The sequence below is a fragment of the Anastrepha ludens genome, chromosome 2 (assembly GCF_028408465.1).
Source record: "Anastrepha ludens isolate Willacy chromosome 2, idAnaLude1.1, whole genome shotgun sequence".
Lineage (NCBI taxonomy): Eukaryota > Metazoa > Arthropoda > Insecta > Diptera > Tephritidae > Anastrepha > Anastrepha ludens.
In genome coordinates, this window is record NC_071498.1 from 69,274,922 (window position 1) to 69,297,392 (window position 22,471).

The following is a 22,471-nucleotide window of genomic DNA, read 5'->3' on the forward strand; positions in this document are numbered from 1 at the left end:
TGCTATGGTCCAATTTTAATCTCTCTCGAACTAGTACTCGTAGACTTCGTCCGTGAAATATCGATTCATAGCCTCAAATGTCTGCTGAGTGCTTTCTTTTAAGGGTAAGAGTGGCTGTGTGTATGGGAGTGTGTTTATGTAGAAAGGGAAATTTGTGAACACTTTTGGTGACACTTCGCTGCAGCAGCAGCAGCAGACAAACAAACTACCACAATTTCTATGGAAAAATAACAGTAAAAGTGCATTCACTAACTATTAGCGCGCAGCGAGTACAATCCTATTAACAATACCAATGACATGTGTCCATATATACATACCGATGCAAACAAATCCAATGAAACAGTGAAAAACTTCGCTCCTGATATGGACATCGCCTTTTGGCACTGTTGGCAAACGATCTGGACAAATGTCTTAGCCTCCTCGGAGCCATCATACCAATGGCAAGAGTAGGCTGCCTCCATGACGGATGAGCTCTGTGGGTAATAAGAACGGAAAAAGAATGTATAATAGCAAATGGAAAATGAAAAATTACAAAATAAAAAGTTGTTGAAAAAGTTGAAGCGGAAAGTGAAATAAAGTTGAGTGCAAACGCGGGTTTGGTGGAATGCCAAGGAAATGCCCGAGTTTAGTGGAAGAGAATGCGAAAGCCGTGCGACCAGGGAAATTCGCGGGGAAGATATTTTCACCGAAACTTGCAACGTGCTACAAAGCAAGTTGTGCGTCAGGCAACAACATATGTATGTCGCAAAGTAGCAGAAAATGGGTAATCCTAGCAGGGCTAAAAAAAGGGTGGAGGAGTAGCGTTGAAAAAAACATGGAAAGCGGAATTGTGTCGAGTGCATTTCCGTGCATTGGCGCATATACTAAGTTTCACTTCGTTGTTTAGCAGAAGACCGTTCTTTCGAAAGATTCAGTTGTCTCCCATGGATCGTTTGCCATTTATAGAATATTCACTTTTCATTACTTAATTTAACGAGTGGTAGGACTGTTTGAATTGGCTTCCCTAAATTTACTAATTTATGCTCAAATTTCTTCTTCTTGTACCAGCTCTGCAATTCTTACAAGACTTATGAGATGCGTACCAATCCTGAACCTGCAACTTTTAGTCGTACAAAGGATTGTCAGGAATATCCAATTTGTACATTGAATTAGTTCATATATATTATTAATATTCACAATAATTGTTCTATTAAAATTTCATTTTTCAGGAATGTCCAAATTGATTAGAATGAATAGTTTCACCACATGAACTGACTACCGTTTCGCAAACAACCTGTCGGTGACAGGATGTAAATTACCATTGAATCGTTAGCTTCTAAGACAGTAAGACATACGGTAGAGATGGTAGGCTCCTGCTTATTAAGCTTTTGCTTCTTCTGCATTGTCTCTATAATGGTTTAAGCGATTTTGGTCGTGTTCAACAATTTGTTCCAGCAATCTCTTTTTCGCACTAATCAGAGTCAAGTAAGTTCAGTTCCTCCACCAGATCTTATTAAAGAAGCTCAAACGAGGCCTTTCTCTTGCTCTGCTATTGTCAGTATCGCATCGAACAATTTTGGAGCTAAAATGTTGTACCATTCGGACGACTTAACCAAGTAAGCGGAGCCGCTGGATCTTTATTAAGCTTCACTATTTTTCAATATTTGCAAACAAAGCCTAAAGTACGCACAACTATTCTTAGGGTAGCGGAAGGGATAAGTGATTGAAGGTTGTACTGTGGGGAAGTGTACAGGAGATAGATCGGATTAGAGTCTTCAGTGGCCTGCTCTTGCTTTCTTAAAAATGATTCAAAAACTTAGATTGAGACTGAATTCCGTCGCGATGCGGCATGAACTTGAACTTATTGGAGTACGAGTAGTTGTCAGGAAAACGCATTAATTGAAAATCAAGATTATTTGATAGATTGGGATCTTCTGCGCAAACATTCTCTCGAACATTGTTGGTGCAGCCTGAGCAGCAGGGGAAAATAATAACATGGCCCTTAAAGAATACTGAATGGAAAGTAGCGCGACTTCTTATACTACTGAAAATACAGAGGATACCCCTGATAATGGAAGTCGAAGATTAGTGCAATAGTGATATTCGCGGAAATGTGTAAGCAGACGAGTGCTTGAGGACGGAGTCTGAAAACCGGAGACAGGAACTGAAGCATGCAAGCTGCTCTCAGGGTTTATCTTCTCACAAGTTGAATATCAAGAGGCGAATCGTAGAGCAGCTAAGAAATTAACTTGAACATCTGCGTATATTTTTTCCATCGAGACCTACAATTGTATGCCGCCCCCGAACGCTATAAGTAGAAAGGTTGTGCAAGAAGGTGTTCCACATTCTAGAAGATAGCGCTTGTTTTAATATTATAAATCCTTCCTGGCTGAACACTCGCGGTTCAGTATATCTTCATCTGGTCCAGTGAGGCGACATACCTTCTGGACCGGCCTTTGATCGCTGTTGTATTTCACTATAACAGCTTGAATGAGGTTATCACTGAGGTTATCATTTTCTATGGCGAGTGCGCCATTGCCTGCCGAGGAGCTACCGCTATTGAAACACTTTTTCTATCTTTTTGAGTTCCTAGCTGCAAATATAGTACGTTTAATATTCTCTGGACATTTTACAACAATAATGGACGCACAATATGTAAACGTGCATTCAGGGATCATGGTGAAATGTTATCTACATATATTCCGTCATTAAGTAAACTAGACAACTACATACTATAAATATTTCAATAATGAACTCTTATCCAAAATAGGCGCTAAATTAAGAAATAGAAACTCAAGCTTGGAAGACCCTGTATTTTAATTTTTTGCGGAATTGTTTAAATATGAACTTAGCATTAAAAACTAGGTGGCAACACTATTAAGAAATATTTCGTCGTAAAAGTAGTCTAATAAAATAACTGGTATTCCCCATTTAAATAATTTAAAAAATCTGACTCGTTATACGAATAATCGGATATACACCTATCTAGATAAACTTCGCAAGTGAGTCACTATTAAATGATAACATTTAAATTAAATTATCAAATATATGTCGCCTTTCTCTTCAAACGTTTTTGGTGATAATAATCTGCTTAAAGTACAATTGCGTTGAAAATTTTAATATTCCTAGAAAAATAGGCAGCACCTGCTTTACCTCTAATGAAATGAGTCACACATTATTTCTTATCGAAATGACGAATTACACTCTTAATTTTTTTAGGTTTTTTATTATCATTTCCGCTCTACTAACTTTACTTACCTCCTCAATCAGCCGATTGCCAAATATACAAAAATGAAATACTTGGGCCAACGCATAGCCCAAGTAACCGATGACCGTGAATGCGTAAACATTGACGCCGGTTACCTTAGTGGCCTGATACGCCAACAACGTCAACATGATGGTAGATGTCAACATGTGCAAGAGCAAAGCACCGCCGTAGGTGTCACCAATGGCCGCGACCAATCTGTGAAATGCAATTGAAAATTTGTGCAAACCATTAAACTAAATTTGATTGCGAGTGAAAAAATAGAAGAAAAGAAGAAGTGCGATGAAAAATATATTTTCTAAGATTATCGACTTGCAGGTACCAACAGCAGAAGTCATAAATATACATGCATATGTATAGAACTGTTTATGGGAATTTACAGTTAGTCATTTTGAACATTGGTGTGGTATATTTTAGAATGTTATTGTATAATTAAGAGCCATATATTTATATCGTATCTGCGATGCCCGCATCATCGAATAGCAGCTCAAATTTTCCCAATGATGTAGACAAAATTTCCCGTGTTAATGACAAATTTGATTTATATTAGACGGCATTCTAAAATGGTTCCATTTTTTCTATTATTTTTAGTTTACAGTTAAACTACCGGAATTGATCGTAACAGATTCGAATAAACACCATTATTACATATCTACTTAAGTAATAATAGAAACATGTCCGAAAAGAAATTCATTATTTAGAAATAAGATGGCTGTAGCGATCGATATCTCGTAAAGTATAGATCGAACAATTTCGTTGTCAAGGCGATAGTTCATACCGAAGAAAATCTTTTGCTGTTTTTGGTTTGTTTCATTCAGTTGTGAGTTACAGGGTGTTAACAATGGAAACTATTAAACTCCTGTAAGGGGGAGATCAAATCTCTTGGGTGTGCAGATACCATTTCTCTAATCTGGGCTCTAGGTCATAGGAACGTAGAGGGAAATGAAATGATGATGAGCTTTTCAGGAATGGGACTGAATTGGCCTCAGAGACCTCCTACTCAGGCAACGGCATCCTGCTGAGAGTTTTAAAAGGGGAACAGCACAAATTATTTCTCAGGAAAGCGTAGAGATAGAGCTCCATTTCCTCCAGTGCTATTTCGAAAACCCTTTGGCTCCAGTACAATATACAATCTTCAAACTCGTGGCTGTGCTTACCGGCCACTGGATGATCGGCACACATGCGCAAAAGCTAGGGTTACCATTTCACCCACATTGCAGAAGCTGTGTCTCCTTCAGAGAAGGAGACTGTTGAGCACTTTCTTTGTAAATGTATGGGCTTGGTAGTTAGTCGATTAAGAGCATTGGATGCTCCTTTCTTAGACAGCCTGAAGCAGTGCGCCAACCTAAATACCATCAATCTTCTCTATTATATCAACAGCTCTAGCTGGTTGTAGATATCTGCCTGTTGGTGGTCTGATAATGGTATCACAACGGCGCTTTAGTGCTACTTGAGTAGTGCCAGACTGGCACTTCAACCATTTCACCTACTTACCTACCTACAGTTTTTCTTTGACAAAGGCGAAAATACAAGACAGGCCGCTGAAATGGTGAATGGTATTTATGGTGCCGATACTGTAACTGCAAATTACAATTTTGGTCTCATCGATTCTGTTTAGTTATTTTTGATGTTAAAAAAAATGTAGATAATGCCGAGAATGTCGATAAAATCAATCCAATGTTAGTAGTCGTAGCATCGCCCTGGAGCAAATGATCGACAACAAAACAGTTTTAATTTATTTGCGCCAAATAAAAGTAAAAATAATTTCTTAATTTTATTGTTTTCAGTATTCATTGACATTTCATCGTTGAAAGATTTATGCCTCAACAACATTTACAAATCATACAATTGTAATACGAAAATCGGCACTGTGTGAAAAGTGTTCACGCGAGTTCTGAGCGCTCGATGATGAACGACTTTTTGCTGCCGGAAATTGAAGCCAGAGCATTTAATTCGAAGAAGACTGTGCTACTTGCCATTAAGCCTGTGAAACAATGGATTCACTGCGCCATCGTTTCGGTGAGCAGTTTATTTCCCATCTCGGACCACCAAGATAGTATGATCTTGGACTTTTATTTGTGAGAGTAAGTAAAGTCTAAATATATTGTGGATAAGCCAGCTTCGGTTGAGGCATTGGCAGCCAAAGTTACTAAAGTCCTTCACGAGATACCGACCGAGTCCCTTCAGCGAGTCATAAAAAAATTGATGTTTACGAATGGCCGAATTACAGCGCAGTTGCGGCCAAAACTAGAAACGGATTATCTTTAAAAAAATATATATATATGGTTTATCACAAAAATGATAAAATTTGAATTTTCGTAGTTTTATTTCAATTAATAATCCCATACCTCTAAATTGATCACCCTTTATATGGATCCGATGAAATCAGCAGTAGATTCAAGAGATCTGTATTCGTGTCAGGTTCAGAATTTTTTCATGGAAACATTTTCCCATGTCCTTGTTACTAGACTCTTGTGCCTCTACTGAGGAAATAGGATAGAGATAGAAAGAATTCGTCAAGTATAGAGATAGGAAGCACTCGTCTACAAAGCAACACAAAACCGTTCTGTTAGTTCTCTATCAATTCCGGTTCCCATAGCAAGCATTACAGTCTAGCAGTGTTGCTTTATTGTTATATCTACAAGCAAACCTAATTCGCTGCGCAATCTATCTTGAATTTTTTTTCTCGGCATTATTAGAAAGTGTATGCCTATTATGCAATTCACACTCCATAAAACCTATTCATATAGGAAATAGTGACAATCCAAAAGATGTCTACGATTTCATAAACTATAATATAATTTTAACACTGGGTTTAAAAACTGAGACAATTCTTTTGTTGTATTTAAATAAAACGGAAGTATTATAACAATTTTAACACTGGCTTAATTGCTTCAAGGAAATGAAACTCATGGCGTACATCGAGAAAGTTCTTCTCAGAATTCTAAAGAAAGCAGATACTTAAACATCCAGGATGAATCTTGTCAATTTATTAGTTAGCTGGTGTGCCACTTTATTGATAACCTATATTATTGATCTGTTTTATATATGGTCAGACCAGAACTTTTATATTTTTTTTTTAATATATTAATTTTACATCTAATTAAGCAGGTTAGCTATTACGAAAATTGTCTTTTGCTAAAAAGCGAAAGAAAATAAAGGAAGATGAATCGGATGATGAACCGGATGCAACTGATATGGAACTATGCGTTAACAAAAGTGAAAAACTGGGGGAAGTCAGGAAAAAGCTGCTGATGGGTCTTAATGGAAAACATTGAAAGAGATGTAGGCATACCTTGTTCAAAGAGGTTTCGGGTACGGCTGATAGTTGACGAAGGTATGATGGCAAATAGATAGTAAAACCAAGCACCGAATGTGAAGCTTGGATTCCATATAAAGATACCACCCAAGCAATGATTTCAAGAAAGAATTTTAGTTTCCAATTAACTGAAGAGCTAAGAAAAAGCTATATGGTTCGCATTTCAAAAATTCATGGTGTTGACGTACGGAAGAATCAATCAATTTCAAGCATCATGCAGGAGAAATAGATGTAAGAGCCTTTGTGCTAAATGCAATAAAAATATTTACGGAAAATGTATTTAAAAAACGGAGTCTATATGTAGAAAATGTTTTGCATGAAATTTTTGATAATAGATCTTTTACTTCAATTTAGTTGGATCTGTTCTTTTTTTCAAAAAGTTTCAATCTTATTATATGATATACATACATTTATGCCACTGGGAATTATACACTAAGTTTTTTGTGTTATCTATATCTCTTTTAATTTGCAACAAGAGAATGCAAAATGGCACATAGTGCAAGAAACCATCACTTTATTTAAACGAATTTGTGATGGCTAAATCATTCCAAGGAAGGAGTCAATTTGCTGTGTAGGCCCGTTGTCTTGACAGTTTTGAAATATTTTTGGGACATTATCTTGGGATAGGATGCAGAGGCCTTATGCCCAAAATATTTATAAACTCTTAATTCATACAATTTGCAAGATAATAGTTTGAAATTATTGGTCATCATCTAATTATCACGTGTTTTTATTGGGAAAGAATTCTATGACCCTGAATTAAACACCCATTGGATGTGTAAAAGGAAACAGCTGACAAAATAATAAGTCGGCAAATAATCAAATAACTTTTGGCAAATATAATATCGTATACATACTTGTATCGTACATACACACCAAATACATACATACATACATAAGTAGGTAATTGTAGATAAGCAAATAACAACACATTAATGGCATAATAAGTTATTTATGGCAAAACTTGTGTACATTGGGAGTTGTATGTGCGAGTATCTATTCATAAGTTTTGAAGCTATAAATTTGTGAGTATTAAATCAATAAGTATCCGACATACAATTTGCTATCAATAAATTTTATGCAAATGAATTAGTAAAGTTTACGAAAACGATTAAATTTAAAATATTGATAAGGTTTTGCACAAGCGACAGTGAAATTATTCAATTCAAATTGTATAAATTAATTGAATTCTAAGAAGGAAATTATGGTCCGGCCTTTGTTGCGCGACGTGTCGTATGAGTAATTTAGATAAAAATCGTCTGCTTCTATTACCCCTTTAGCGTAGGTGTTACTGTGTACAACTTATAGGCTAGCAATCATACAGTCATGAGTTCGATTTCAAGACAAGAAAATATTAAAGTGGATGTTATACTTTTTTTGTTTTGTGAATGGTGGAGTTGAGTGAGAGCAACAAAATCTTCAATGACTTTGATCTGTGGTGATTAAGTTTTTTTTTTGTTTTTTTGTGACCAAAGCTGAAGTGTGCAAAGATCAGGTACCATTTTCGCTATTCTCATTTCATCCACCTCATCCCTGAGCTATACAAAGTGGTTGGTGTGTTGCCACATATTCGTTACCAACTTGTCTAATAGTAATTTCTATCAAAACTTTTTCCAGTCTGTGCGGTTTAAGAACCTTATTAGGTTGTTGACGTCTAAGTTAGATAGTTGTTCGATACCTTCGAACAGCGATTTGCCCAGGGTTAACATTCTGTCCTTCCATAGGGTAGGGCATTCACAGAGGAAATGGAAGATTGTTTCCTTTTTCTCTGGTTGTTTACAACAGTGACAGTATGTGTTGTGGGGGATGCCCATCTTGGTTGCTTGTTCTCCCACAGACCAAAAGCCAGTTATGACTGCCGTTGGTCTCTAGGCGTCGTTTCATGTTTATCAATGTTGAAGATTGCTTAAGGTTGTAAGTAGGCCATAACGTTTTGCTAATTTTGCATTTCGTCTGGTCTCTCCATCTACAATCCGCGATTCGGAGGTGTTTTAGGGAAATGGTATTCTTAACTGCACCTAATGGTGTGAATATCGATTCTGCAAGAGCGTTATTCATGGCAGATCCCCCTCTTACCAGTTCTTCTGCTTTTTCATTACCTGCAATATTCCGATCTCCCGGGACCCGGATTAGGGTAGCTTTATGGTTTTCACTCAAGGTGGAAAGGCTATTCCTACTTTGTTCCAACACTTTAGAGGTTGTTGTAGCCAAATCCTGTGCTTGAGTTCCAGCTTGGCTATCCAAAAGAATAGCGACATTGCCATTAAAAAAGAAATCTGCGATTAGTAGAATACAGGCTTCCACAAATACTTCCTGGAAGACACTGCAGGCATTTCACATTTTTGAATTTTAAGTATATGAGAATATATGCCAGCTCCAACCCCACAATCCATTTTACTGCCATCTGTATAGACTTTAGTGTCGAAGTTGTTTAGTGAGAATCCCTTATTCCATTCCTCCTTACCGTCGTGCAATTTTACCGTCGGGACGATTTAGTCAGTCCTCTCCGGGGTTAATTGAGTTTGTCGCAATAATACCTGTAGACTGGCATGACGATAACTTTTTTCTTTCCAGCGACCCGCTTCATTTAACCTAAATGCACTTAATAACGTGTGCCAGTGCGTTGAGAGCCTCCCTAGGACCGACCGTTATTGCAATCTCTCCCTAGAGCTTTCCACCAGATTACCGAATCATACGATAAAATTGGTCGCCACCTTGCACAACCATAATATAATATATACTTAGGTTGAAGGCCTATCTGCTTCCAGACATACGTTTACACGCATATAAAGCAATTTCTGCTTTCCGTACCCGTTCTTCGACGTTTAATTTCCAGCTAAGTTTGGAGTCCAGAACTACCCCTAAGTACTTTGCACTGGGCGAAAGTGAGAGGGTTTGTCCGGTAATATTTGGTAGGGTAAAAGTTGTACGGCGGCCGCCGTAGCCGAATGGGTTGGTGCGTGATTACCATTCGGAATTCACAGAGAGGTCGTTGGTTCGAATCTCAGTGAAAGCAAAATTAATAAAAACATTTTTTTAATAGCGGTTGCCCCTCGGCAGGCAATGGCAATGGCAAACCTCCGAGTGTATTTCTGCCATGAAAAAGCTCCTCATAAAAATATCTGCCATTCGGAGTCGGCTTGAAACTGTAGATCGCTCCATTTGTGGAACAACATCAAGACGCATACCACAAATAGGAGGAGGAGCTCGGCCAAACACCTAACAGAAGTGTACGCGCCAATTATTTATTTATTATATAAAAGTTGTACTATGAATATATTCCTTGGAACTATTTCCTAGTTTTTTTCCTGTGTGCACATGCAAGGGAATGCATATAAACTAGGTTTCATAATACTACGCTCCTCTTATTTTTAAATACTATTAGTCAACCAACGTCATTCCAAAGGTAAGATCATTATAAATCCAAACTCATAATTTTCGTTATGTACTATCGTAGCAGTAATTTTTTTACCAAAAATTTTGCCGCCAAAATTATCTCCGGATGCATCTCATCCGATTCTAACGGTACTTATTTTCGGTAATACGTAGTGAGGCGATTGCCAAACCCATTGCTTTGCGAATGTGCATACACACGCCCCCAGAGTTTGGAAAAGCAAGTTTTGCATTTTTGATATCAAAAGAAAAAAACTTATTTGGAGGAACACTGGCATTACGCTGAATAAAGAAAATGGATTACCGACAGGGAAACTTGGAGGGGTTGGGGTGATGGCGTGGGGTGTATAACAGCTGATGGCGTTGCGAAATTGCAGTTTAGTGCTTCAACAATGAATAGCTTGACTTATTTGAATATTTTAAAATAAAATGTAAAGCAAGACACCGAAAATGAATACAGTTTTCCACAAGACAATAATCTCAAGCGTACGGCTCATATAGGAAGCTTATGGCTTTTTTATAATAACTCCAAGCTATTGCCAACACTATTGAACACTTATAGTCGTTTTTGCAAAGAGATTTAAAGTAAAAACCAAATTACAAGCAAAGAGACCTTGAAAGATGGTATGTGAGATGAGTGGGAATGATTACTGTGGCAGAGATTACCAAATTTGAAAACTCTATGCCCAATTGACTTAAAGAAGTATTGAAACATCGTGGATACCGTACAAACTGCTAAAGAAGTGACTTTTGGGGTTTGTCATTATTGCATTTCAAATAAAATCATTTATTAGTTTGTTCAATGGATTATGCATTTTATTTAATAAGTTTAATGCCGTTATAAAGACAAAAAAAATATTTCAAAAACTAGAAGCCTTTCTTCCGAGCTACTTTTTGAACTACCCACAAAGGAGCGAAGATTTATGACACTAAGTGTAAATATGTGCTATTGAATTTGAATATGGTCTAAGTTACTAAGTAAAAAGAGAGACAATCCCTTAATAGTCATGTTACCTCAATCCAACTATGTTCACAACATTTTTTTTATTATAATTATTTTCGTTACTGCCAAAGGTCAAGACTTTAGAGTTATAACAAAAATTAAGATACAAATAGAGTAATTCAAATTAGAGTTAAAAGCATGGGATGCATTTTGCTTCACTTTCATAACCCTCTGTACATAGGTAGTTGCCAATAGAATGATTGTAATATTTACTATATCAAGCATCCCACGCTAATTTGAATTATTCTATTTGTATCTTAATTTTTGTTATAATTCTGTTCTGAGGTAGTTGACTATGACTGATCGTTCGATTTGCTATTACTTCATTATAGGTCTCTTTGTCATTAAAATTTATTTTCTACTTTTTAGTTCGAATAGCAATAAAAGCGTGTTTTTTAGTTTTTTTAAACAATTTTTTATTTATACAAAAATTTCAAAATATAGCGAATTTCTTCATTATTTTCACTCATTTTTGAATAGCTATAACTTTTTTTCAACTTCTCCGAATTTAATTTTTTTTGGTTAAATGAAGCTTAACCTTTCTAACACCATATGATATGACACAATGTGATTGGTAGCACTGGAGATAGATGACTCCAACGACATCTTTTGACAAAATACGAAAAGACTTTTTCGACTACCCAATATATAGTCCCTCGCCATTCGGATAATTCTGTCGTCACTAGCTCTAGAAACGAGATTATTTCAAGCTCGTTTTCTTGTTCTTGTAAACTTCACTACGTCATTAACGCCAGTTGCGTCCCGATGACCTCGTTTCTAATGCAGACAAGGCGTGTTTTTCCTACGATGGATCGTAGAACTTGCATTTCAGCTGTACGCAGTAGTTATTTTATTTTTGCGTTTTCAGCTCGTGCTTCGGCTCCATAGGTCAGGATTGGTCTTATTACAGTCTTGTATACACGCGTCTTGCTTTCAGTGGTCATATATTTGTTCCACCATACAACATCCCTAATGCAACCTGCAATACGTGCGCCCTGGTCCAAATTTCCATCTATTCTTATTTTTGTTTTGCAATCACAGTTCAGGTTTTTAATGACGGTAAGAATGTCTGCTGTTACACTTTGTTTGGCCAAGTTGTTCAAAACATCTTGCAGTTTGACTCGGTCGAATGCTTTTGTTAAGTCAACGAAGCACATATATGCTGGTGCATTAAATTCAATTGACTTTTCCACTATCTGTTGAATGATATACAATATTTTGCATCTACAGTGGATCTATTTACTCGGAAACCTTGTTGTTCTTCCTGTGTGTCCAAGTACGAGTTTAGTTTGCCCAATAATGTCTTTGAGAATAGTTTTTGCGTTGATTGAAGCAATGATATATGTACCTCGATAGTTTTGTGGATCTTTTTTTGTCACCTTTTTTAAATATGGGTACCGTAATGCTGGTTTTCCATCCTTGCGGGATTTCACCGGTTTTAATTACGATATTGAATAAATTTGTTATTTGCTGGTGTAATTTTTTACCGCCATATTTAAGCATTTCATTTGTTATAAAATCTTCAGCTAGTGCCTTTCTATTTTTTATCTTAATGATAGCATCATTAACTTCATCTATATTAACCTCTGTACGAGACGCATTTGTAGTTTGTGGTATACTTATATGGTGAAGACGTGGACAGTATTTGTTATTTCATCAATGAGCGAAAGTCTTTTATTATTAATTATGAAAAAAGTCTAAGAAAAAAACCCAAAAATTGTTAATTAGTTATAGCAGTCAGCCCACACTGATAAGCAATACGATGACGCCTCCAGTGGAACTGGAAGCGCAACTACAAGTAAAGTGCCAATACTATAGATTGTGTTAGCTATTATGTTACTATAGGTATTTATTTACAGGATTTTTTACCGAATTTCTTTATTAAATTTGTGGTTCCAATAAAGTTCGTATATTATTACTTTGAATTATTTGTACGTTGGTTATTTAGTTGACCTTGACAAAGGACTAATTCATTTAAAGCTAAAAAAGCAAATTTGAGCACGATTTGTACAAACATTAATTTAGACTACTTTAAAAATTACGGGCACGTACGTGTGCAAGTACGTCATTTATGAGGTATCTGGCCAAGCGCCTGTTCCTGCTTTATGTGACCTCGAACGGTAAATGGTTTTATACACTATTTACGCAATAGCTATATGGGACACTCAAAGAACGAAATTTTTTTGTAATAAAATAATCAAAGGATAATAATTTTAATCATTTTCAAGGGAGTAAAAGTATTTATGGGACAAAATTAATATTAAGTTAAATCTTAAGACCACAATATAAAAAATATATATGAATTACCTGTGGGCAAAAAGTAAGGTGAATTTGGTTGTAAAATGAAAAATCTTTATTTATTCTTGTAAATCAATTTCATCCCCTTCAATATAATCCCCTCTCGATGAAATACACTTATGCCAACGATTTTTCCAATCCCCGAAACATGCCAAATAGTCCATTTCCGGTATAGCCATTAGCACCTTCTTCGATTCAGCTTTTATCTCCTCAATCGACTCGAAACGCGTTCCCCGGAGTGGTCTCTTGAGTTGGATAGCCAGAAGTCACACGGAGCCAAATCAGGCGAATACGGTGGTTGCGGAACGATATGCGTGGAATGTTTGGCGAAATGGTCACGAAGAACGAGTGCAGCGTGAGACGGTGCATTATCGTAATGCAAAAACCAAGAGTTGTTGGCCCATAATTCTGGTCTTTTTAGACGAATTGCCTCACGTAAACGACGCATAACGCTCAAATAATATTCCTTATTAACAGTTTGGTCAGGTGGAAGGAATTCATAGTGCACCACACCACGAAAATCGAAAAAAACTGTCATCATGACCTTTATTTTTGAACGACTTTCACGTGCTCTTTTCGGTCTGGCCTCGCCTTTAGCACGATATTCGCTTGATAGGTCGGTTGTTTCAGGGTCGTAAGCATAAATCCAATCATCATCTCATCTCCTGTAATGATGCATTTGAGCTTGTCCTGATAGTCTGAAAGCATTGTTTCACACACATCAACGCGACGACTTTTTTCCAAGAAATTGAGAGTTTTCGGTACCAAACGAGATTTGACTTTTCGTAGGCCCAAATGGTCTTTCAAAATGGTTTTCACAGATCCTTCTGATATTCCGATCATATCAGTAAGGTCTTTAACAGTCAACCGACGATTTTTGAGCACTAACTCCTTCACTTTATTGACGTGTTGGTCATCTGTTGACGTCGATGGTCGTCCGGAGCGCTCCAAGCCATCAACACGTCTTCGGCCCTCTTTGTACCACTTATAAACATTTTTCTGCGACATGGTCGAATCACCAAATGCCTTCTGCAACATGCTAAACGTTTCCGCAGCCGAAATTTCATTCCGCAAACAAAATTTGATGGCACTTCTCTGCCAATCAAATCAGACATTGTAAAAATCGAAAAATGCACTCTTGGTCGTTTGGTAAACACAAGCGTAAATATATTACTGACAATGACATTCACATGAAAGTTGGCCCAGATGTTAATAACAGTGCTGCCAACTCATGAAAAAAATAACTAGAGCGAAGTTTTAATCCCGCGAAGTTTGACAAATAAATTCACCTTACTTTTTGCCCACAGTAGTATATTTAGCTGATACTAGTGATCGTGGGATTGAATTTACGAGTGACTGCAGAAACTATAGCCGATTATTGTCCATTGCCTTGAATAGCTTTTCTAAGCTGTAATAGGTTATTAAACTGATTTGTTTCTTTATAAACTCGCTTGCTGAGAATAGTTCAGAGATTCTCCAATGGACCTACTTGTAGGTCTGGGCTAATTGGAGGCCACTGAGCACAGGAACATTTTTTGACTAAAAATTCGTATGTATATTTAGCGCTATACATTGAAGGATTATTCTGCTGATACGTCCAAGACTCACCGTGAAATTCTTCGCAAACTTCGATAAAATATTATCTAAGATCTCTAAGTTTGCGTTCATCTTTTGCGAAATAAACCATATTGAGGATTTGCTATGTTAGCTAGAAGCACCCCAGGCTATAAGAGTGCCCCGTGGAAGTTTCGAGAGGCGTAGTGTGAGCTTCGGTTTAGCCTGTTTATTTTGATATTTTCACTTTGAATCTCTACTCAGAATTTTCTGTATTCTTTTCTTCGTATCATAGAGAGAAAGTTTTGCAATTAATTTGGTTAGGGCTGGTATTTTTATTGAAAGCCTACCATCTTATCTCTCTCTCTTACACCTATAGCCAATCTTAAACCAGTTCTTCTAATTTTTCCATATCCGTCAGGATTTTTCGGAAAGTTGCGGATGCGTTTTTGGCGCTATTTTGTGAACTGAGACTTCCGATTTACTAGCGCGCTCCTCGGTAGAGAGCTGCGTGCCAACTTGAGACTTTTTCGCTTAGTGTACGAAAAGCTTTCTCGTGGCAGAAATGTCCTGAGAGATTTGCAATTGCTTTCCTAGAGGTGGCTACCATAAGAGTACATTTTTTTATCACTTGATATTCTTTGCAAAAAATGGTCCACCAAATGAGAATTGCTCATAATCCCACTTGGCTATGTCGCACAGATGGTTCAAAATTTAGTAGGAAAAATAATGGGGATTTCTCAAAATACCAAAAATTTACCAATTCCAAATTAATATTGCAGTTGTGTAATATTACTAATAATTTAGTATTTAAAGTGAATAAAAATATGCTCTGGGAAAAAATAGTTTTAAGTGATTATCAGCTGCTGTAATTTCACCGTTTTTTACCTGTTGACAGTTGTTTCACGCACATTGGACTTTTTTGCGAAGAAATAAGTCACTTGATTGATGCCCGAGCATGACTTGTAATTTCATATACGAATAGATAATTGAATAGTCAAAGTATCTGTTTTGACTAATGCAGTTACAAAACATCGTCCACCGTATACCAATAAAATTAAAAAGTTTAAAATGAAAATGTTGCTAAATCAAGTTTCAAAGTTTACTGCTTTCGTAAAGTTAGAAGATTTGGTTTCTGACATAAAAAATTATAAGTGACTTTCTTATACGCATTATATTTTGGGTTTTGGTGTAACATAATATAAAACATCCAAAGGTTAATCAAGTCAACCCATTAAATCAACATTTGAAAATTTGTACATTCATGCTTGGGGCAAAAAGGGACGATATGCCCACAAGTAGTGCAACAATATGCCACCTCCACACGGCATTAGTTAGCTATGTGGCAATGACACGGGAAGCAAATGCTACAAAGAATTCATGCTTCATAGATATTTTTTTTAAATTAATGGATCTGTTTAATAGCACTATAACTCTTGCTAGAAATAAATTGTCTGTCACTTTTTGGCTAAGAAAACCCCTACTTAAATTTTTTTGTGCAACATTTTAATTCTCCACCGGCCCTACAGATTTAATATTTGTCCAATATCTAAATATAAGGGTCGAAATGATCGAAACGGATCAGATATATTGGGGTAAATATCCTATAAAAATATGCGCAACTAAATTTTGTTATATATACATACTATTAAAACGATACCTATGCTAAAAGTCGATTTGTACGAGTTTTTTAAACAATTTAGATCAACTTGAGTTCAAATTAGGAAAATTTTAATAAACTGTAAGAAAAAGTGTGATGTTTAGCAGCAAAAGGCAGATGCCCCAATATTCTACAACATTTTCTCATTCATAATTCTAATATCTTATTCTTGTCTTTTACGTCAAATTTATCTCACAGTGTTATTTTAATTTAAAAATAATTTCTTTGAATTTCTTTCCAAAAACAGAGCCTTATTTTCAAGCAGATTATGGTATTAGTGAGAAGTATCATTAATGTAAAAACAGAAAACACTTTGGCTTGACAGTTTTGTATTGGCTATTTTCTTAATAACTTGCTTATATGAAAGTATATTTTTACAATAATAGGTAGTTCTGTGAAAAAAATTCGTATCCGGAAAAAAAGCGGAGATCGCGGAAAATCAGGAAAACAGTGCTGAGCTCAGCTCAAACGTTGGGAAAATGAGCAGTTTGCTTATAATAATGAATGTCAAAATGGTTAACCCGTATGTGATTACTTTGCTGGCATTAACCGTTATTTAATTATACATATATGAAACTTGTTCCATTGAGTAAGTGAACCCAATAGTTACTACCCTTAATTTTTAACGGGGAATCGTCATAGATTTGACGAATACTCCACCTCTCTTTCCATTTTTCTCTCCATCCACTTATTATATATATTAGGTTTACTAATATTAAAAGTACTGAGATAATTTTATATACTACCGCTTTTATGAACAAAAAAATTGAAAAGGATTACGTAGATATGACGAATATTGCCCTTCATCCGAGATATCTTCATTTCCAAATTTTGGAAAATTTCATATCTCCTCTGATGACATTTTCAAAGGGATGCTTTCTCTCAAACCTTCGTCATACTATATATGCAGATACTGACGGTCTTTCAATTATCTTGCTTAAGAATTGTCCAGCGTTGGAAATTCCTGTTGAGATTATTCTTTATCTGCTGGGACTTTTTTAATTGAATAAAAATTTACAATCATCACACCTTTTATTAATAGCTGAAGAGAAATGATGTGCGCAATTATAGGCCGATTTCCAAGCTATCAAGCATATCCACACCGCTACTAATCTTACTGTTTTTGGTGAATTCTGTATGTCATCGATTTTCAAAAGACTTCAAGTTGATTGCATTTACACTGACTTCTTTCAGGCAATTGACAAAGTGTCGCACGAGATTCTAGTAAACAAGTTAGCTTGCTTGAGCTTTTACTCCACCTCTCTGCAACGGCTTAAGTCATATTTGATGGGCAGTAGATACGTGGCAGAAATTCATGTAGTATTATCAAACCACTTTGTTGCTACTTCAGGTGTACTCCAAAACTAGCTGCTTAGGGCCACATCTTTTTGACAGTTTTACCAATGACATAAGCGAATGTTTTTCCTTTTCGAAATTCTTGCTCTTTGCGAATGATTTCAAAATTTTCTCATCTATTAAGGACTAAGTAGATGTTCAGAAGCCTCAACTCGACTTGAACAATCTTCATTGATGGTGCAGGAAATCGCTTCTGTCTTTGAATACTGAAAACTGTTTTCATTTGACGTCTACGGGGCGTCAGTATATCCGTATACCAGTAAACTTCTGTTTACAGCTCTTGTTCGTTCTCACTGCGGGTACGATGTTATCATTTGGAGACCTTACGACCAACTTTTAATAAATATAATTGAGCGCATACAAAATATTTCTTAAGCAGGCATTACGTTCCCTACGAGTTTAGACCCCTATTCCATCCTATAATTCTCGGCTAAAACTAATTAATCTAGAACCTTTAGAAAAGAGAAGAACAGTCGTTTTACTTTCGTTTAATTTCAGTACTGTTAATGGCATCGTCGACTGCCCAGTTCTACTTGAGCGGAGAAGCTTTAATGATCCATGAAGAAATCTTTGCAATTTTTACCCTTTTTATGGGGGAAATTTTGAGACTACACTTGCGAGTATTTCATCCATTGCTCGCACACTTCGAAACGATAATTCATTTTCCAGATCCAGCCTGCTTGATTTTGTTTTATCTAAATCTAATTTTGTAAAAAATTTAAACTTAGGTACTTAATATTGAATTTATATTGATTGCTGATATTTTATAATACAAAGAGGTGAAATAATACTAACCCTTTAAGGGTTAATGCCCATGAGCACAGACACACACGTAAATAAAATAAGTGCGTAGTTAAATTTTTTGACGTTCGTTAGTTTTTTTTCAGAAATGCATGTACGTGAATTAAGTGCACAGGTACTTAAGTCATGTGTACGCATTCCCATAATTTGTTTATGAATTTACTACGACGCGTTTTAAAGGACACAGTTTTCGTGCGCCCTTTCATATTGGTAGATGGGGAGAAGAATGTACGTGTGCCCTCATTGAAAGCTGCTTATGAATTCTACAATTGCAATTGTGAGAGTACTTACACCGTATATGTGCATACAAATGTACTTCAATATAATATACAAATCTAAGTTTATAGATTGAAAGAGTGCTCTGCTTTAGAAATGGTTGTTTGAAAAAGTAATAAATTAGCAGATAAAAGAGGTGAACTGTTTAGTCGTCATAGGAGCAATTAATCCCTGTTTATGAATATTTTGGAAGCAATTTCAGTAGCATATATAAGATAACATCCGACGACCTAGAATGTTTGATGAAGCATTAGTCACTTTTTAATTTAACCGGAATTATATTAATTATTATAAATCGTCTAAAGACCAAAGCGCTATCGTATGCATATCCACGTCACTACCCGCGTTTATAACTTTGAAATAGTAGGAGACTTAACTTACTTAGTAATCAGATAGCGGTCAATAAGTTTAACTGTGACTTGCTACAAGTGCTGCTTTCGATGAAGTAAGCAATTGAAAAGTGTCACGTCGGTCTTCTTCCTGCGGGGATGAGGTTTAAGTGGTGAATTAACCACATGTTATGGAGACTAACTTACCACGAACAAAGAGGGCAGCTCCATATAGGAATTGGGTATCCAACCATCCGCGGAACGGCGGAATTGGTGACCACCAAAGTGCTATGTGGAGAGTACCGTACCGACAACCTGGCAGTAGGTATAAAATGCATTTCTCTTTCGTAATGTGGAGGCTAACAAATGATATTTCTGCACGAGGTAACCCACTTTCCGGAGATCCTCCTCCGGGCCCGGATGTGCGGGCCCGAACCCCACAATCCCCTATGACCGAAACTGACACCCAGGGTTCCGGAGGAAGCGCACTACTAGTGGTGAAACATGGCACATTGTCTATGCCAATGGAGAACCGAGTGAGTGTGGGCGATACACCGTCGTCGAAATGATCCGAAGCAACTGAACAAGTTGTGGAGGATGTGGAGATGGCGGAAAATTTCTCAGTAGACTCAGATGGATCTCTGGTACATTGACAACGGTCAAACCTGGTGAGAGATTCGAACGCATGTGCTGTCTGGCAAGGCAAAAGCTAAGGGACCTCAAATGTCGAATGACACTCTTCCGTCAACGTCTGGCGAATCATTCGCGAGAATGGCAGCAAAGGCAATGACGGTGGAGATACATACCGACAAACAAGACGGTCTACTGTCCAAAGGGCAACAAGACTATCTTGACAGCTATCTTTGGAAAGCTATCGGTGAGTCGAAAGACGAGCCGACTTGCGAGGGTAAAAGCGTGGTGAACGCCATCGTAAAGGTGCACTGTTCCAATGCTTTTTCCCGAGAATAGCTGGAAAAAGAGATAGAAAAAAGTCCAGCCTGCGAAAACAGCAAGTTCATTCTTGTTGAGAGCGAGTGTCTGGATTCCGGGTCCTTCCTCTAGCTCAGCAGAACTCCTCACCCGCATCCGTGTTCGAAAGAAAGATCTTGACACGACTCTCTGGAGAGTATACTCGTGCACCAGGCAGAAAACCGCTACCACCTCGGAGGCGGGTATCGATCTTGGGTCTCTCAAGGTCCTGAAGTCGAAGTACGGGTGCCGTCTTCACCTACGTCTGGGGTGAATCCATTTCCGTGTCCAGGATAAGGTGGAGGACAAAGCGTAAATGTACTCTGTCTCATGACTGAAGTAATATTTACACAGATAAATCTGCAGCTTAGCAAAGCGTCTACGGCTCCCCTTTGCCGTAGGCATGCAAAACTGCAAAAACAAACCCACACATAATTCTAATACAAGAACTATGGGTATGTCACAAGCGTATCTGTGGTCTAGTTGCTTTGTCGTGAGGACAAATACTTCGTTGTGAAGGCAGTGTGAGACCACGAGCATGTATTATCATGCGGAGGTTAATAGAACACACTATGTTAAAAGAGCTATGCTCCAGAGATTTCGTTGTTGCAAAAATAAAGTACTGGAAGAGTGGGAACAGTGTCGAAACTATCATAGTTTCGGTCTAGCCACCATACGACTCTTTACAGCCACCTCCTTCGAGGGAGCTAAGCGAAGTAGTCGATTATGCAGAATCTAATAATCTGGGGCTAATAGTGGGCTGTGATGCAAATTCACAGAACATTTTACGGGGAAGCAGCAAATGCAACCCCAGAGGTGTCAAGTTACTGGATTTTATCCTGTCATCCGATTTGGTCATTCAAAACACTGGTGACAAACTAAATTTTGTGACCAAAAGTAGAGAACAGGTGATAAATTTAACACTTGCCAATAGGTCAGTTGGAAATCAAACCGGTGGCGAGTTTTGTAAGAGGACTCTCTTCCGGATCATCGTCTTATCGAATTCCGACTGGGAATTGAAACAATATCAATACCTTCCGGTAGGAATCCTCGAAATGTGGACTAGGACAGGTATGGTGAGCTTCTAACAGAGCGATTAACAAACCTGAAAAAATTCAAATCAGTAGAAATGATTGACGATGCTACTAAGAAATTAGAAGGTACTTTAATCAAATGCTTTGAGGAACTGTAACCACTCCGGCAAAGTAGACAGGGGAAAGCGGTTCCTTGGTGGAACCCTGAACTATCTAAACTTCGTGTACAGGCCGGTTCGTGTAATAAGGCCTTAAAGACCCAAACAGAAGAGGACTGGGCTAATCATCGACTTACACAGAGAAAGTATAAGAAAAAAGTACGGAAAGCCAAACTTGAATCCTATCGAAATTTCTGCAGTAACGTCGAAAAAATCAGGAAAATAGCGAGACTTTGTAAGGTCCTTCATCTAGACCGCTCAGTAAGGCTCAGAAAAGGCTATTCTGCTCGGTGAAATCTCTGTGACGGGGTGAGTCGATACCACCCAGAAATAAGTGTCGGCCAGAAATAAAAACCTAAAGCATCTGACTCAAATTGAGCGGCTTCTTAGGCAGCGTGTACCTCTATGTTAGGAGCGGCTGAATTAGCACCTGTCAGTAGGTCTAAAATGATATGGGTAGGTTCCCTGAATAATAAATCATAGGTGGAAGTAGAAAAGATGTTAATGTTACGGTGCAGGGTGTAAAAAGCCCAGTGGCGGCGGTTTTGAGGAGTGAGCAAGCTCCCGACCGTCGATATCCAACGACTGCAATGATACGATGGTGGTGCACTTGGCTTACGTATCAGATAATACTACAATGAAAATAGATATATATATTATATATATAATTGGCGCGTACACCCTTTTTGGGTGTTTGGCCGAGCTCCTCCTCCTATTTGTGCAGTGCATCTTGATGTTGTTTCACAAATGGAGGGACCTACAGTTTCAAGCCGACTCCGAAAGGCAGATATTATGAGGAGCTTTTTTCATGGCAGAAATACACTCGGAGGTTTGCCATTGACTGCCGAGGGGTGACCGCTATTAGAAAACTGTTTTTATTAATTTTGCTTTCACCGAGATACGAACCAACGACCTTCCGAATGGTAATCACGCACCAACCCATTCGGCTACGGCGGCCAATGAAAATAGATAGCCCAGCTATAAATCCCTTCCAACGGGCATAAAAGCTGGCACGAACCCCAGAGATGACATCACCTATGGTGAGTGATGTAAGATCAAGGCCATCTCCACCCGCCT

At 37.5% G+C, this 22,471-nt stretch overlaps 1 protein-coding gene across 1 annotated transcript in view; it reads right to left on the bottom strand.

The window, feature by feature from the left end:
* Positions 1-22,471, bottom strand: part of LOC128871762 (odorant receptor coreceptor) — a 39,033-nt gene that overhangs the window by 5,154 nt on the left and 11,408 nt on the right. The window contains exons 6-7 of the mRNA XM_054113814.1: positions 3,238-3,442; positions 318-473 (exon numbers count right to left, since the gene is read on the bottom strand). Of these exons, the coding sequence (XP_053969789.1) occupies positions 318-473; positions 3,238-3,442 (361 nt within the window). The remainder of the gene's footprint in view (positions 1-317; positions 474-3,237; positions 3,443-22,471) is intronic.